General features: G+C 45.4%; 1 protein-coding gene across 2 annotated transcripts in view; it reads right to left on the reverse strand.

Moving 5' to 3' along the window:
• COL6A2 (collagen type VI alpha 2 chain) overlaps nucleotides 1-15,570 on the reverse strand; it is a 31,371-nt gene extending 15,801 nt beyond the window's left edge. Inside the window, exons 1-4 of one of the 2 annotated variants that reach the window (XM_037158158.2) lie at nucleotides 15,462-15,570; nucleotides 1,686-1,825; nucleotides 895-1,493; nucleotides 632-652 (exon numbers count right to left, since the gene is read on the reverse strand). In XM_037158158.2, coding sequence (XP_037014053.2) covers nucleotides 632-652; nucleotides 895-1,493; nucleotides 1,686-1,797 — 732 coding nt within the window. In that variant the 5' untranslated portion in view covers nucleotides 1,798-1,825; nucleotides 15,462-15,570. The remainder of the gene's footprint in view (nucleotides 1-631; nucleotides 653-894; nucleotides 1,494-1,685; nucleotides 1,826-15,461) is intronic. The other variant, XM_037158159.2, reaches the window with a different exon arrangement.
• Nucleotides 15,571-16,879: the final 1,309 nt, after the last annotated feature.

A 16,879-nucleotide genomic window follows, 5' to 3' on the forward strand; every position in this document is an offset into this window, starting at 1 on the left:
CTGGAAAAAGGGCCGGAGTCAGAAGGTGCCCACCAGCATGGGGGTCTATATATGCCCAAGTCCAGCTTTGGGAACCGAGTCTGGGCTGAATGGTGACTAACAGGAGCAGGGTCGAAAGAGCGGTCGGCTGGCACCCTCAAGTATCATGCTGCGGTGCTGTGTACAGCTCTTCAGGGGACGGTGTGCTGGCAGGAGCCTCGCTGAGTGGGAAACACTCCTTCCCAGCCTGTGACCTGGAGCTGGGTGTACAGGCACGGGGGCACGTCAGGGACCCGGGGCTGCACATCCCGTGCTGGGCACCTAACTGGCCACTTGACTGGGCTCACGGGGACCGATTTTGTCAGTCCAGGAGGACGCCCTCAGCCTCAGTGCTCACCCACTTGGCGTGTGCTTGGTTCATGACCCTAATCTTGACCTCCTGGGTTCAAACTGCATGGTTTGGATCAGAAGCCATTGTACCAAACTCAAGAGTCTCAGGCCCTACATGGAGCAGAGGGGTCTCCCTCCCTGGTGCCCAGGGAGTGCCAGGGGGTTGGCACGGCAGGCAAAGTGTGTAATCTCTGCTGGGTGAGCGCCTCAGAGGGCCCAGGGCACACCCAGCAGGGCTGGCAGGGACAGCAATGCCTCTCACCTCTCCATAGGCTTCATGTTTCTGCAGAAAAGACAGAGAGAAACCTGGGTTAGCCACGAGCTGGAGATCAGGGCCACTCCTCATCTGGCAGAGAAGCCAGGGTATCGGAGCAGGCGGGACCCTGACCAGGCTTACCTCAGTCACAGAGGGTAAACTGAAGCTGATGCCCAGTGACCAAACCCCGGGGCTCCTGAGCCCACCCTCCACCCCACACTTGTGGATTGACAGTGGCCCTGGGAGGATAGGATGTCATGGCTGCTCACCATGACCTTGATGATGCGGTTGATGGTGTCCTGGTCGATCTCGCTGGTGTCTGGCCGCATGGTGGCGTAGTTGCTGCGGTAGAGCTCGTGGGGCGCGCTGGCGATTTCGCGCAAGCCCTGCTCATTCAGGTTCCGGTTCGGGGCCACAGCGAAGAGCCGGATGCCTTCCTCGCGGGCCCGCTCGGCCTGCAGCTTGATGCCACCGCATGGGCTGCCAGTGACGTGGCCATCGGTGATGACCACTGCGAAGTTGATCGCGCCCTTGGTCCCCTGCTGCTGGACCTGCCTGGTCATGTTGCCCAGTGCACAGTCGGTAAAGGTGCCGCGGCGGAAGGATCGGATGCCCTGCAAGCCCTTGATGAAAGAGGCCCGGTCGCTGCCTGGCGGGCTGAACACCTCCACCTGGTCGGAGAAGTGCAGGCCGCCGTAGCGCCAGCTCAGGGCCACCTGGTCCAGGTACAGCTCGTCCTGCAGCTGGCTGATGAACTGTGGAACAAACTGCTGCATGTGGTAGAGCAGGCTGTCGGTGGGGGACTGCATGGTGACGCTTTCCGAGGTGTCCAGCACAAAGTACACATTGACCGGGCAGTCGGCTTTCTCTGGGGGACACGGGAGGAGTCACTCGGCTGCACACCGAGGCCCTGTGGTGGGCCGTCCTGGAACCCTGAGCAGTGGGCGGTCCTGGGCTCTGCCTCACACCGGCCACACCTGCATGCAGGGCCCTGGCTCCCCACCAGCTGTCCCTGCTGTGCCCTTTGCTTATTGTAGGAGCCCCAGCCCCAGCGCTGTACCTGGACAGCTGCTTCTCTCTGAGGTTTCTGGTGCGATGACCTGCTGCTGCTGGGCATGCAGAACTCCCAGGAGCCCCCAGAGCAGGAGGGCGGAGCAGGAGCCTCGGAGCATCTTGGTAGCACCTGTGGTCCCTGACGTCCTGCAACAGGGAGGAGTGGCTGCTGCAGACAGTGCCCTTCCCTCCCCCCAGAGCCCTCCTCCCCATGGTGGTGGGGGCAGCGCACGCAGTGGGGCAGCCAGCATGGGGCTCAGGGACCCAGGTGGGGGCTGCAGATGTTTAGTGAGTGCAGAGACTGCCAACTTTGGGCTCAGTTCTGGGTGGGATTAGCTCATTACCCAATCTCCCTACCCTGGAGGCTGGGTCTGGAAGACAGGCAGATTCTTGGGAACTCAAACAGTTGACCACATTGTGAGAACAGGGCAGCATGGACAGGGGAGGGGGTGTCCTGGGGGCAGGCAGAGAGGTCAGCTTGGGGTGACTGGGAGGAGAAGCATTGGGGGAGGGGTGAGAGAGGCCCTGGCCAGGGTCGGGGGTGGGCCTTGGTACTTGATTCTATCGTCCAATGACCCCACACTGACCAGTTAGGGAAAATGGCCTCCGGAATGGAATATAGAGGCCAAGACCCAGACAGGCCTGAAGGCTGGCAGGCAGTGGGTGCTCAGGGTTGGGGCACCTTCCCCAGAGCCATTCACTGTGCCCAGGCATGTTTCCACAGATGTGAGCTTTCCCTGCCCCTTGCTGCCCTTTGCCAGCCCCACCCTGCAGCTGCATAGCCTGGGAGAGCACCTGGAGGCTGGGGCAGGTGGGGCAGCTGGGCTTTGGGGACCCGATGTGAGAGGAATGAGAACTGTCTGTGGGAAGGTGGGAAAGGGACCTGGCCTGGCTCTTCTGATGGGGACCCCTGAAACCCCCCAGCTGCCTCTCAAAGCCCTGGGAACACTCTCAAGCAGCCTTTGCAGAAGCCCTTGAGGGGAGGAATTGAAGCCTCCAGCCAACAGCTGGGGGAGTAAGCTGTCTTAGAGGGATATCCTGCATCCCAGTCAGGGCTTCACTTGACCATGACCCTGGCCAATACAGACTGTGGCTGCACCTTATGAGAGCCCTTGAGCTGGAACCACCCAGTCAAGCCCCTCTTAAATTCCTGAACCACATAAATTATGAGATAGTAAATGCTTCTTGCTTTAAATCACTGAGTTTTGAGGGAATTTATCATGTAGCAATAGATAAAGAATAGAAGAATCAAACTCCCCACAGTACTGTAGACAGAAGACAATGAGATAATAACTTTGGAATTTTGAGAAAAACAAAATGAACCAACAATGTCTTCCTGGTCAACTTATCTTTCATGTACAAGAATCAAAGTCTCAAGTGAAAATGGGCTCAGATCTATACTACCTACATACCATTGTTAAAAAAAATTTTGCAAGGAATCTCTGCAGATAACAGAATAAATAAAAAGGCAAAGAAATTTGAGAAGTACCATAAAATGTAGAAAATGAAGGGAAAACGAGTCAGGAAGCATAAAATTAAATGCCAGAAAAACGACATAGATCAGTTGTGACAATAAATGTGAACGGTTTAAATTCTCCTGTTAAAGAGAAACCTTCCGCAATTGGGTAAAAAAATGAAGCCAATGTCAATGACGTCTGTGAGAGCCACACTTAAAATTGAATGTCACAGATAGTAAAAAGAAAGTGAGTGGGAAGAGGTGGGTGCAAATGAAAGAAGAGGGGGAGTGTTGTGTGCGACTGGGTAGCATTTAAGACAGAAGAATGAGAGGTGGGGCCAAGGGATAGATAAAGGATGAAGTCTAGTTATGAACCTTCACCTACTGCATGTCACAATATAAATTGTATAGAGCAACATCTAAAGATTGATAAGAAAACTTACAAACTGAAGTCGTGGTGGAAGATTAAGTCACCTTTTTAAGTTATTGACAGATCAGATAAATAAAATATAGAACTGAATGTCAGTTTTTATGAAACTTTGAGGGTAACAAGTAGGGAATACATATACATGTGTATTTTCAAGATTTTATTTATTTAGTTTGAGAGAGAGGGGAAGGGAGGGAGAAAGAAAGGGAGAGAAACATCAATGTGTGGTTGCTTCTGACACGCCCCCAACTGGGGACCTGGCAAAACTCAGGCAAGTGCCCTGACTGGAAATCAAACCAGTGGCCCTTTGGCTTGCAGGCTGGCGCTTAGTCCATTGAGCCATACCATCCAGGACAGGAATATATATATTTTAAACATAAAGAATTTGGATAATGTGAGTAAAACACATACATATTACCTATTTATATCTTTGAAACTGAGAAGAAATATATATTCTTTTAAAAAATTTATTTACTCATTTTTAGAGAGAAGGGAAGGGAGGGAAAAAGAGAGGGAGAGAAGCATCAGTGCATGAGAGAAACATCGATCAGTTGCCTCTAGCATATTCCCAGTGAGGGGCTGGCCCACAACCCAGGCATGTGCCCTGATGGGGAATTGAACTGGTGACCTTTTGATTTGCAGATGAAACTGAACCCATTGAGCTACACCAATCAGGGTGTGAATATGTATTTTTAAATTTTTTTTTTTACAAAATTTGGTCCTAGAGTAAGCTACAAGGAAAGCTTACATTTATTTTTTTAAATTGGAAATTGTACAGATCAAATTCTCTGAGTCACAATGCACAACCAGCCACTGACAAGACAAAGAAAAAAATCAAAACACCTGAAAATTTAAAAATTCTCCCATAAAAACTACATAGAAATTAGTAACAATGAGAATGTTACACATAAAAACAAACATGAGAAAGCCAAAGCTATAATCAGAGGAAAATGTATAGCCTTTGATACTTCATGTTATAAAATGAGAAATTAGCATAACAAGTTAGGCATTGAGTTGAAGTAACTAGAGACAAAGAAAAGTAACAAGATGAGTCTCAGGAAAGCAAGAGAGAGAAAATAATAAAAAACAATTGATTAAAAAGTACTCATACTAGAATAAAAAATAGATCTAAGAGCTGACTCTGAAAAGGACAATAAAATACAAAATTTTTAGCAAGTCTAATCATAAGTACAAATATGAAAATATACAAATTTAAGAATATGTAAAATAATATAGGAGGGAGGTGTTTGTGGCTGTTTGTTTTTAACAGTCATACCACATGCAGCTCTGAGCTAATACATGTGAAAGACTATTTTCTGGGAGAAATTTTGAGGAGAGGTGACGAATTGTCTAGACTCTGTTCTAGAAGGAATGAACACACTGGAAGGAAATATATCCCCAAAGGCTCTTGCCCAGGCAGCTTTTGAATGATTCTTTTGCATCTTCTAGGACAAACATATATCTGCTATTTAATATGCTTCAGGACATAAAATTAAAAGCTTTTCAATTCATTTTTAAACTTGGCAAAACTTGAGACCAAAAGTTGACAAAAGAAATCCTGAAAAGGAGCTCTACAAAAATTTTAATCTTAGAAAATAAAACCCAGTAGCATATTAAGGACCATTAAACCAGGACAAAGATTTAGTTATAACAAAAATACAATGATGCAACACTAGGGAACATATTAATGTAAGTCACTTTACTATAAAAAATAGGAAATCATTTTCTGTTTTAATAGAGCTCCCAAATGTCTATTTTTGTTTTAAAAAAAGACAAGGAACAACTTCATAACAAATGTATGTGTTGAATTAACATTATAAAGTATATATATTTCAAATTTAGACCCAATATCATATTTTATGCAAAAACTAAAACAGAGGTTCTTTTCTTTGTGGGTCACAGACCCTTTTAGGATTCTGGACAGTTTCACCTGACACAAATGCACAGATATGTGTATATCAGAAATCATATCCCTTAAGAATTCAGGGAGTCCATGGACCTGATCCTGGATTAAAAACTCTTGCACTCAAAGAATGCCCATTAGAATAGAAAAAAAGAAAAGCAAAAAGAGTGTTCATCTCCCTTTATTACTCAGCACTGCATTGGAAGCCAATGCAATAAGACAAAAAAAAAAACCCACAAAGTATAAACTTGGAAAGGAAGAGATGGTAACTGCCGTGTTCAAGATGGGACTGTCTACCTAGAAAACCCAAATGAAATCAACGGAACATAGTTTAGGGGAGAGAGAGAAAGGTGGGGAGAGTAGAATGCAGTGAGGCAGTTAAAATTATTGTGTATATACACATATATGTTCAAAAGCTATACATTTTCTTCTACTAGTAACAACCAATTAGATAATGTAATAAAAAACAGAATTTAAACTAGCAAGAAAAAAACATGTAAATCCAAGGAATAAACTTAACAAAAATCTATTTTCAGAACATGCAAGCCTTAAGAAAAACTAAAAAGTTTTCTAAGGAACACATTGGAGAGATAAATCTTGGTTTTAGATGAGAAATAAAATATTTAAGAATATCAGGGGGCATGAGGGGCAAAAAATGGGACAACTGTAATAGTACAATCAATAAAATATATATTTTAAAAAAGAATATCAGTACTTCTGACTAAATATAAAACAATAAGAATTTGATTAAAATCTTCAAGAAAAGTTTTTGGTTTTTTGCTCCTATGTACTGACAAAATAACATCTAAGATTTATCTAGAAACATAAGTAAAAGTAGCTCAGAAAAGATAAAAAATAAAGGGTGGTGAGGAAACATGCTAGGAAGTGCAAATGATACAATCAACTTACGGTGATTGAACATTTGTGGTTTTGGTGCTGGGACAGGGCAACTGACCACGCAGCAGTGGGCACAGCAACGTACACGAACTGAGGAGGTGAGAGGGTGGCCTTCAGAGCAGGAAAAGGGCTGGGACAAGGGCTCACCATGTGCGCAGAAGTAAAGGTAACCCCACCTCACACAGGACACCCAAATAAATCTCAGGAGAAGGAACTGAGTGCCAAACATGGACCAAAAAAGTCTTTGAAGAAAACAGAAAGGATGAAATTCAATGGAGTGTCTTCCATAGTAATTCTCCTCTAGACACTGTGCGCCATCACTTAGCACTCACACAGTCCTTGGATATAGGCAGTATGAGAACACCATTTCATGGAGAAGGCAACCGAGAGTAAGTGCAGGTAACTTGTCCAAGGTGTTCAGCTAAAGGCTGAGGTCCAAACCCAAGCAGCTTGGGTCCAAGTTTCCACTCCTGACAACTGGGCTTCCACATATGACCTTTGTTACAACAAAAGCAATGTGAGAAGAATGCGAACAGACTAAGAACCAGGCAACAGACTTTCCAATTCATGATCAAGATGTTACATTCATAAGGTTTAAAATTTCTGATGGCCTCTTATTAGGTGTGTACATGTTTATAATTGTCATATCTTCTTGCTGTATTGAACCTTTTATTGTATATAATGTCTGTTTTTGTCTTTTATTATTGCTTTTGATCAAAGTCCAATTTCCTCTGATATTGATACAACCACCCTTGAATTCTTTTGGTGCATGGAATAAACTTTTCCATCCTTTCACTTTCAACCTATTTGTGTTTTTGGGTATAAAGTGAATATTTGTAGAAAGATATATAGTTGAGCTATTTTTTTAAAAAAAACCCATTCTGCTAGTTTCTGTCTTTTGATTGGAGGGCTTATCCATTTACACACACCTAAAGGAACAACTGTTAAGGAGAGGCTTACTTTTGCCATTTTGCTATCATTTTCTTTGTGCCTTATAGCTTTTTTGTTCCTCGTTTTCTGCATCACTTTCTTCATTTGTGTTAAGTTGATTTTTGCAGTGAAACATTTACATACCCTCTTCACTTCTTTTTGTGTATATACTTTAGGTATTTTCTTTGTGGTTACCATGGGGATTACATTTAACATCTTGAAGTTACAACACTGTAATTTGAACTTGTGCTTTATTTCAATAATGTACAAAATCTTTGCTGCTTTAAGAGCTCCACCCCTAGCCCCTTCAGTTATTGATGCCACAAAATTACATCGCTGAATAAATTTTAAATTAAAAACATTTTTTCAAATACACTTTAAATTCAATATTGTTTTGTATTAGTTTTAGGTGAAAAGGACATCTTTATCTGTGTGTCCAAAAGTGTAAACAAATATTTTTAATACATTAAATCATGTGGAAAACAAAATATGAAGTTACAAATCAAAATTACAATTATACTAGCTTTTAGATTAATAATTGTTTTTTAAAGTATTCATGTCTTAAATCACGTAGAAAACAAAAAGTGGAGTTATACATCATTGTTACAACAAGAATAGTTTTTTATAATTGCTCACGTACTTATCTTCGTTGAGAAATTTGTTTCTTCATAGGCTTCAAGTCACTGTCTAGAGTGCATTTATTTCACCCTGCAGGGCTCCCTTGGGCATTTCTTACAGGGCGGTTCCTGGTTTAACAAACTCCCTCAGCTTTTGGTTTATTTGTGAATGTTTTAATTTTACCCTCACTTTTGTAGGACAATTTTGCTGGTATAGGATTCTTGGGTGGCAGTTTTAATTTTCTTTTAGTATTTTGAATATACCAGCCCACTGCATCTAATCTCCAGAGTTCCTGATGGGAAATCTGCTAATAACCTTATTGAGGATCCCTTGGATATGACAAGTCAGTTCTCTCTTGCTAATGTTAAAATTCTCTCATCTTTCGAATTGTATTATAATGTGTCTCAATGTGACTTTCTTTGAGTTCATTCTACTGGGAGTTCATTGATTTACTTCAATGTTTATATTTATGTTGCTCATAAAATTCGGGAAGTTTTTGACCATTATTTATTCAAATATTTTCTCGGCTCCTCCCTTCACCCCACCTCCTCTGAAACTCCCACAACAGGTTTGAAGGTCCTTTAGGTTCTGTTCACTTCTCTGTAATCTTTTTCCTTTCTGTTCTTCAGAACATTGTCTTATCTTCAACTTCACTGATTCTTTCTTCTGTCTGTTAATATCTTTGAATCTCTCTAATACATTCAAAAATTATAGTTATTGTACTTTTCGGCTCCATTATTTATATATTCTATATAGGTTTTTTGTTTCATTATTGATATTTCCATTTTGTTCTGGCCTTCTTTTCTTGGCTTTCTCCAAGCCTTCCTTTATTTTAGTTCTCTGAGCATCTTTAATGGCTGCGTTAAAGTCTTTGTTTAGTAGATCCACCACCAAGTCGCTTTCAGGGACAGTTTCTGTTGGTTTATATATTTTTTCCTTCAAGTGGGCCATACTTTCTTGTTTCATACATATATGTCTTGGAATTTTTGGTTGAAAACTGGATATTTGAATCTAATAATGTGGTAACTCTGTAAATCATATTCTTTCTCTTCATTAGGGTTTGCTGGTTGTCTTCATTTGTTTTTGTGTTGATTGTTGTAGGCTGTCTCTGTGCCAAGGATCAGTCTGAGATATAAATGTAAGATCTTCTCAAGTTTTTCCTGAGCCTGCACCTTCCCCTGGGTGTGTATATACAGTTGTTTTTGAATGTCCTAGTCTTCTCTGTCTCCCAAAAGGAGAAAAAGAAAAAAATAAATGGGAGGAAATGACACCAACCCTCTAAATCCCCTTGAAGTGAATTCAACCAGAGAGGAAAGGACTTGCAGTGATGAGGGAAATGTAACAACAATAGCAACCTCAACAGGTTTAAAAATAAATTACACATAAATTACACAAAGTGTCTTCTCTGATCATGGTGGGATAATGTTAGAAGTCAGTAAGAGAAGAAAAATGGAAAAATTTACAAAATTGTGGAAATTAAACAACTCACTCTTAAACAACCAATAGATCAAAGACAAAAATCACAGGAGAAATTAGGAAATACTTAGACACTAATAAAAATAAAAACAAAGTATACCAAAACATAAGAAACACAGCAAAAGTATTACTAAGGGAGAAATTTACATCTCTAAATGTAAAAACATAAACATAAAAACAAGAAACATTTCAAATTAATAATCTAAGTTTACAATTTAAAGAACTAGAAAAAGAACAACAAGCTAAACCCAAAGATAAAGAAAGGAAAGACATAACAAAGATTATAGCAGAGATAAGTATTAAAATAAGTAATAGAGAAAATAAATGAAACCAAAAGTTTGTTCTTTGAAAGGACCACTATTGACAAACTTTTAGCTAGATGGAGTAGGAAAAAATAGAGAAGACTCAAATTACTAAAATCAGAAATGAAAGTGGAGTTTTACTACTAATTTTACAGAAATAAAAATGGTTATAAGAAAATACAATAAGCGATTGTATGCCAACAAGTCAAGTAACCTAGATAAAATGAACACATTCCTAGAAACAAAAAGCCTACAAAGGCCAAGTCATGAAGAAATAGAAATTATGAACTGACTTATAAGTAGTAAGGAGATTGAATCAGTAAATAAAATCTCCTGACAAAGAAAATCCTTGGACATGATGGCTTCATTGGTAAATTCTACCAAACATTTAAAGGAAAATCTAGCACCAATACTTCTCAAACTTTTGCATTTCAATTCACCAAACTTCAATTTAAGAGGAGGGAATACACTCTAAGTCATTCAATGAGGCCAGCATTACCCTTATACCAAAGCCAGACAAAGACACTACAAGAAAACTAGAAACAAGACCCCTTATGAACATTGGTACTATAATCCTCAACAAAACATTAGCAAACATAATTCGGTAGAATAGTAAAAGCATTAATCACCATGAACAAGTGGGTTTTATTTCTGGAATGCAAGGATGGTTCAACATATAAAAATCTATCAATGTAATATACCACACTAACAGAATTAAGGAAAAAAACCCTTATGATTATCTCAATCAATACAGAAAACACCTTTGATAAAATTCAACACCCTTTCATAATAAAAAAAACTCAACAAACTAGGACTAGAAGGAAACTACCTCAATACAATAAAAGCCAGATATGAAAATTCTGTAACAAACCTCATCAAACATCAATGGTGAGAGACTGAGCTTTTCCTCTAAGATCAGGAACAAAGCTAAAATGCCCACTTTGGTCACTTCTACTCAACATAGTATTAGAAGTCCTCACCTTAGCAATTAGGCAAGAAAAAGAAGGAAAAGGCATTCAAATAGAAAGAATGAAATAAAATGATCTGTTTACAGATGATATGATATTATATTGTAAAAAACCCTAAAGATCCCACAAAAAGAAACTTAGAATAAATAAATTCAGCAAAGTGCAGGATACAAAGTCAACACTGAAAAATCAGTTACAGTTTTGTTCACTAACAATGTACACTAACAAAGAAAATTAAGAAAACAATTCCATTTACATTAGCATCGATAGAATACAATAGGAATTACTGTCACCAAGGAGGTGAAATATTTATTCACTGAAAACTATAAAACATTTCTGAGAGACATTAAAGATTTGAATAAATGGAAAGATGTTCCATGTTCATGGATTAGAAGACTTAATAGTAAGATGTCAATAGCACCAAGGTGATTTACAGATTTAATAAAATCTTTACCGAAATCTCAATGTTGATTTTTTTACAGATAGAAAAATCCTTTCTAAAATTAATAACAATCCTCAAGAGACCCCAAATAGCATAAAAAATCCTAAAAGAAAAGGACAAAGCTGAAGAACTCACACTTTCTGATTTCAAAACTTACTACAAGGCTATAGTAATGAAAACTGTGGTAATGGCATAAAGACAGGTAACATAGACCAATGGAATAGAAGAATAGGGAGTCCAGAAATAACCCTTGCATATATGGTGAAATGATTTTCACCATATGGTGAAATGGTCATGACCATTCAATGGGGGAAAAGACATTTTTCAACAAACAGTGCAGGAAAAACTGGATTTCCACCTGTGAAACAATGAAGTTGGAACCTTACCTAACACCACACATAAGGATGAACTCAAAATGGGCCCGTAACCTAATGTAAAATCTAAAACTATAAAAGTTTAGAAGAAAACAGAGGGCAAAATCTTCACAACATTAGAGTTGGCAATAGTTTCTAGGATATCACATCAAGAGCACAGACAACTAAAAAAATAGACAAATTAGCTTTTGTGAAAATTAAAAAGAAAATTATGAATAAAAAAGCAACCTACAAAAAAAAGCAACCTACAGAATGGGAGAAAATATTTGCAAATCATTTTTATGATAAGGGATTAATACCCATAATACATAGAGAACTAAAAATCAATAATGAGAAACCACCAAACAACCTGATTCAAAATGAGCAAAGGACTTGAACAGACATTTCTCTAAAGAAGAATTACCAATGGCCAATAAGCACACAAAAAGATGCTCAATGTTACTATTAGGGAAATACAAGTCAAGGTTATGAGATACCACATCACACTCATTGGGGTAGCTACTATAAAACCCCCAGAAAACAAGAAGTGTTGGAGGGAATGTGGGGGAACTTGAATTGTTTGCTGGGAATGTAAAGTGGTAGAGCGATTGTGGAAAACAGTGTGGTGGTCCCTTAAAAAAATAAAAGTGGGTTTACCATACACGTATGGTCCAGCAATTCCACTTCTGGGTATATACTCAAAAGAATTCAGAGTAAAGAGGTAGTGTACACCCACATTCACAGCAGTACTATTCACAATGGGTATGTATAACAAGCAAGCAACCCAAGTACCCACCCAATGATGGATGAATGGATAAGTATAATGTGGTCTGTATGTACAATGGAACGTTATTCAGCCTTAAATGGGAAGGAAATTCTGACACCTACTACGACATGGGTGAGCCTCAAGGAAATTATGCTAATAAAATAAGCCAGCCACAAAAGGACAAACATTAATGATTCCAATGATATGAGATACTTACCTCGAAAATTGTAGACAGAAGGTAAAATGGTGGCTGTCAGGGGCTGGGGGAGGGGATGGGAAATTAAGGGTTTCATGGGGACAGATATCAGTTTTGTGAAATGAAAAGAACTGCAGAGATGGATGGGCACAACAATATCAATGTACTTAAGACCACTGAACTATACACTTAAAAATGGCTAAGATGATAAATTTTGTTATGTGTATTTTACCACAATTTTAAAAAATTGGAGGGGAAGCTCTTACAAATTAGTAAAACATTGGAGCCCATGAGGCAGTTGGGGAAATTATCAACACTACAGTAACAATATTTCAGTCAGTAGTCAAAACATGGTAAACTGCACAAAAACCAAAGACACGCAGACAAACCAACAAGGCGGCATTCCTCGTCTGTGACATTGGCAAACAAGAAAAAAGTCAGTGACTCTGCCCTTCGTCGGTCCCTTGTGACAGACACCAGGGCCCTTCTCCACTTCTCTGGTGGGCGTGTGGCAACAACCTTGAAAAAGCACTGACACCTTTCACAAGCTTTGACCTAGACTCTGTTCTCCTGGGAGCAGGGGCCCCACACAGCTGTCCACTCCTCACCTGCTCATTGCAGTGTCTACAGTGGGCCACCACCGCTGGTGTGGCGTGGGGCGTTGACACGTGTTGAGTCCCCAGTGGGTCTGTGGTGAATGCTGCTCTGACATGGCCCAAACCCAATATGCGCCCTCAGAGGGGAGCTGCGCCCCCCAACCCCGCCCCCAGCCTGTTCAATGAGCTGGACCCCATGAACCCAGGGTCTTCTTTGGCTTTGCACGAATGTGCGAAAGGAACCACAAGAGGGGCTGACCCAGTGAAATGTGGGGCCATGTTATAAAAAAATCAAACTATAATATTTGTGTTCTTCCTGAAACAATCACAAGAACTAGTTTTCCCCGGATCGTAAAGTGTTTTGTGGTTGCAAACATGATCTACCCACACCCCATGTGCATGGAGACCCCCGCAGCAGCCCTGGCAGGTAAAAAGGGCAGGTGCTGTTCATTTGTCCTGACCTCATTCTACAGATGAGAGGCCGGAGGCCGCAGAGGAGGGTGGGGGAGGCCCAGGAAGAGCCGTCGGGCCCAGCTCCTTCTCCCAGGCACCGGCCATTCCTTTTCCGTCCTGGTCCATGCCTGCTGGGGAGCTCGTCTGAGGCTCCTCTGCTGTCCGGGGCTCCCCGCATGCCTGAGGGATCACAGGCGGCCCCCTCCACAACAGAGCCACCCGTGCCAGCTGGCAATGCAGAGTCACCTCTGGGTGTTGGTGTGTACTGCCCAGTGTGAGGGACCTGTGCCCCACCTGACCAGGTGGCCCAGTGGATGAAGCCCAACTGTTGCCCTAGACATTACCTTCCCTGTGGCTTCTCCTGCTGCAGATGAGCCCAGCAACTGGCCCAGCCAGCTGTGTTCTGCACAGGCCTCCCAGGTCACTTTCATCAGCACAGGGTGGTACCTCTGAAGTGGCCAGGGTGGCCCAGAGGCCTACTGAAACATATGTCCAGCCAAGGGGACACACCTGGGCCCTGGCTACCCAGCCCCTCAGGGTACCAGGAAATCAGGAGTTTCCAAGTCAAGTATGCCTGGGGCCCAAGCCCTCTCCCCTGCCCCACTCTCCTGCTTCTGAATGCCTGAAGGAAGGCAGACAGTTTCCCAAATGCCTGTCCCGCCTCCCAGCCTCGGATGTTAGGGAAACGTAAGATGGCCTCCTGGCCAGAACTCCTGTATTGAAAGGAAAACGCCAGGGAAATCTGTGGATCTCAAGCCTACTTCTTTTTGGACATCCATCTGAAAGTGAAATTCCTCTCCTCTGGGACAGCTGGGTAGACCAGGGCTGTGGGCGTGGGAGTTGGCTGTCTCTTCTCTGGGTACAGGGCCATATTCTAGGTGGGCACTGGGTGGAGTGGTGGGAACACCTGGGTCACCACACCCTGCTGTTTGGTGTGTTGTTACTGTGTTACTAGGGTCAGTAGGCCTCTCAGAGACTGACCCCCGCCCCCAGTCCCTGAGGGTGCTGGGACTCAGCTGGGATGGGTGAGGAGTCCTGGGTGGGGCGGGGCCTGGCCCAGCAGGGAAGCCGCCACAGGCCCGGGCTGGGCTCCCCCCGTTACTCCCTGTAACTGCCTCTCGGCCCCCTGCTTAGTCTCCCAGCGTAGTTTTGGGGAGGAAGCCAGGGTGTGAAGGGCTCCTCCAGCCACAGGGGAAAGGGGGAAAGGCTGGGTTGTTGCTCACTCTGAGGGGGGGCGGGTGTAGGACCTGCCTCCCTCCCCGCCCTGTTCCTGCCCTTGGTGCATTGGAGACCCCGTCCTCCCCTGGTGCCTCCAGAGCTCATTCTGTCCTGGCTTCTCTTCCTAGGAGGAAGAGCACCCTCTTCCTCAGCCCAGGGGAGAGGGGCCAGCACCGTTGGAGACCCTGTGCCCAGTTCCACATCACAGTGGGGGGTGTCTTCCCAGGGGGTCACTTGGGCCCTCAGCTCTGAAGGTGTCTTCCAGGCCGCAGACCTCCCGGGCCTATTCGAATAGATCTGAATTCAGATGCTGAGCCCCTCTGGCTATTTGGTTACTTGGAGGGGTGTGAGGTCCTTGCAGACGGCCCCAATTTCTGCATCTTAGCATTGAGTCCAGGAATAAGGAAGGATTCCCCTTCCCAATTGCGTCCCAGAAGAGACCAAGTGGGGGGTCAGCACGCAATTAACTCGGCACCCCCTGGTCCCACCGCCGAGGCCGCTAAGGCGTGGACGTGAGGAACTGTGACCTAGCGCCGAGCAGTTGCAGCGGGGCCGTGAAAGAGGGCCCATTACCGAGGGGCGGGGAGAGCCCACAGGGACTCCGTCCTAGGAGGGCCCATCCCGGGTGCCCTCGGGACCCAGGTCCTCGGCGCTCCTGTCCTGTCCTGTCTGGCAGGATTTGCTCGCGAGCGGGATGCAGCTCCAGGCGGCTGTCCGGATCCCAGGGCCAGACCACACGTCCCCACGCAGAGGGTCCGGGTCCCGGGGTGAGGGGTGCTTACCTGACCCTGAGCGCGCGCGGGGCGCCCTCGCCGGACAGGTCCCGAGGAGGCTCCGGGTCTTGACCGCCGAGAGTCGGCGCGGAGTGGGCAGGAGGGAGGGGACCACGGGAGGGGCCGCGGTCTTTATACCCACCCCGCCCCCTCCCAGCCCGCCCCCAGATGCGCGGCCACCGGGAGGCGCTGCGGCCACGCGTATGGGCCAGTAGGGGGTACCGCGGGCAGAGGGGGCTGTAGGGGAACCCGGGAAGGGCCAAATGGGAGTGGGGCGGAAAAGCTCCCCTCCCGCACCCAAGGCGCGGGCAGGGTGGGGCACTGCCACTTTTCCCGAAACAGTCCTGGGCGAAGTCAGAGGCGCTCCCCACGACCGGCCGGTCTGTGCTGCCCTCTCCCCACTTGCCGGGCCCGCGTCCACTCGGGGTTGGGGACCACGCCCGGCACCGAGGGTTGACGAGGGGCGAGCTGCACTCCCCCTCAAAGGAGCTGCCCCTGGCTGCTGCGGCGCAGGACCCTCCGCCGGGGCATCCCCCAACTCAGAGTCCCCAGCTCAGTGTCTCCCTGCACAGAGGGGCTCCAATTCACTCCGTCCGGGGACCCACAGCTCCCGCAACGCCACAGGTCGGAACATGAGTCCTTCCTTGGTGGCCTCCTCCAGCCCTGAGGGCCCTGGGCTGACAGGGGCAAGGTCGGAGATTAAGGGCCTGCCGTAAAGCCTGCGAAGGGCAAGGGTAAGGGGGACAAGCCGGAGCCTCAGGTGCTCTGGGTGGGGAGTAAGGTCCCTCTTCCTTGCAAGAACCCCAAGGTACCCTCGGGGTTGGGCCCCGAGACACTGTGATGTCCCTACTGTGGTGGGGATCCCCACTCTTGACTGCCGAGCGGCAGGCCCCCAGGACAAGGGCTTCACCCTGAGGTGAGATGTTGGGAGGACTGGGGGCTAGGACTGTGGGACAGGATCGCAGCACCACCGTCCCTGGCTGGGGGCGGGGGCGGGGGCAGGCGCTCCCTGCGGCTCCAGCCTTAGATGAGCAGCCCCACAAACCTCCGGTTGAGCTCTCTCCCACGGAAAGCAGAGACCCCAGAGCTTCCTGGTCAGCTGTTTGGGCCCCAGGAGGCCCTTGTGTGCATACCCTCTGGTCTTCCCGACCACCTCTTTCCATCTGCGCCTTGATTTCGTGCCCCTGGGTCCCATCTCCCTGCCAGATAATAAGTGCCAAAGGCAGGGGTCTGTAGCGGCAACTGTGTTCTTGGTGGGCCCGGCAGTGGTGGCTATTCAAACAGGAGGAACAGCTTCCTGTGTGAGGAGGGACAGGCTGCCCCTCTCTGCTCGCCAAGGTCCCGAGAGTTTGCCCTGGTCTCCCACCTGTTTCCGGCTCCCACAGCCCCTCAGGCTGGACGTGCGTCAGTGCCCACTCCTCTGCTTT

This window comes from Artibeus jamaicensis, unplaced genomic scaffold (assembly GCF_021234435.1).
Source record: "Artibeus jamaicensis isolate MK-2021 breed Jamaican fruit bat unplaced genomic scaffold, CSHL_Jam_final scaffold_474, whole genome shotgun sequence".
Lineage (NCBI taxonomy): Eukaryota > Metazoa > Chordata > Mammalia > Chiroptera > Phyllostomidae > Artibeus > Artibeus jamaicensis.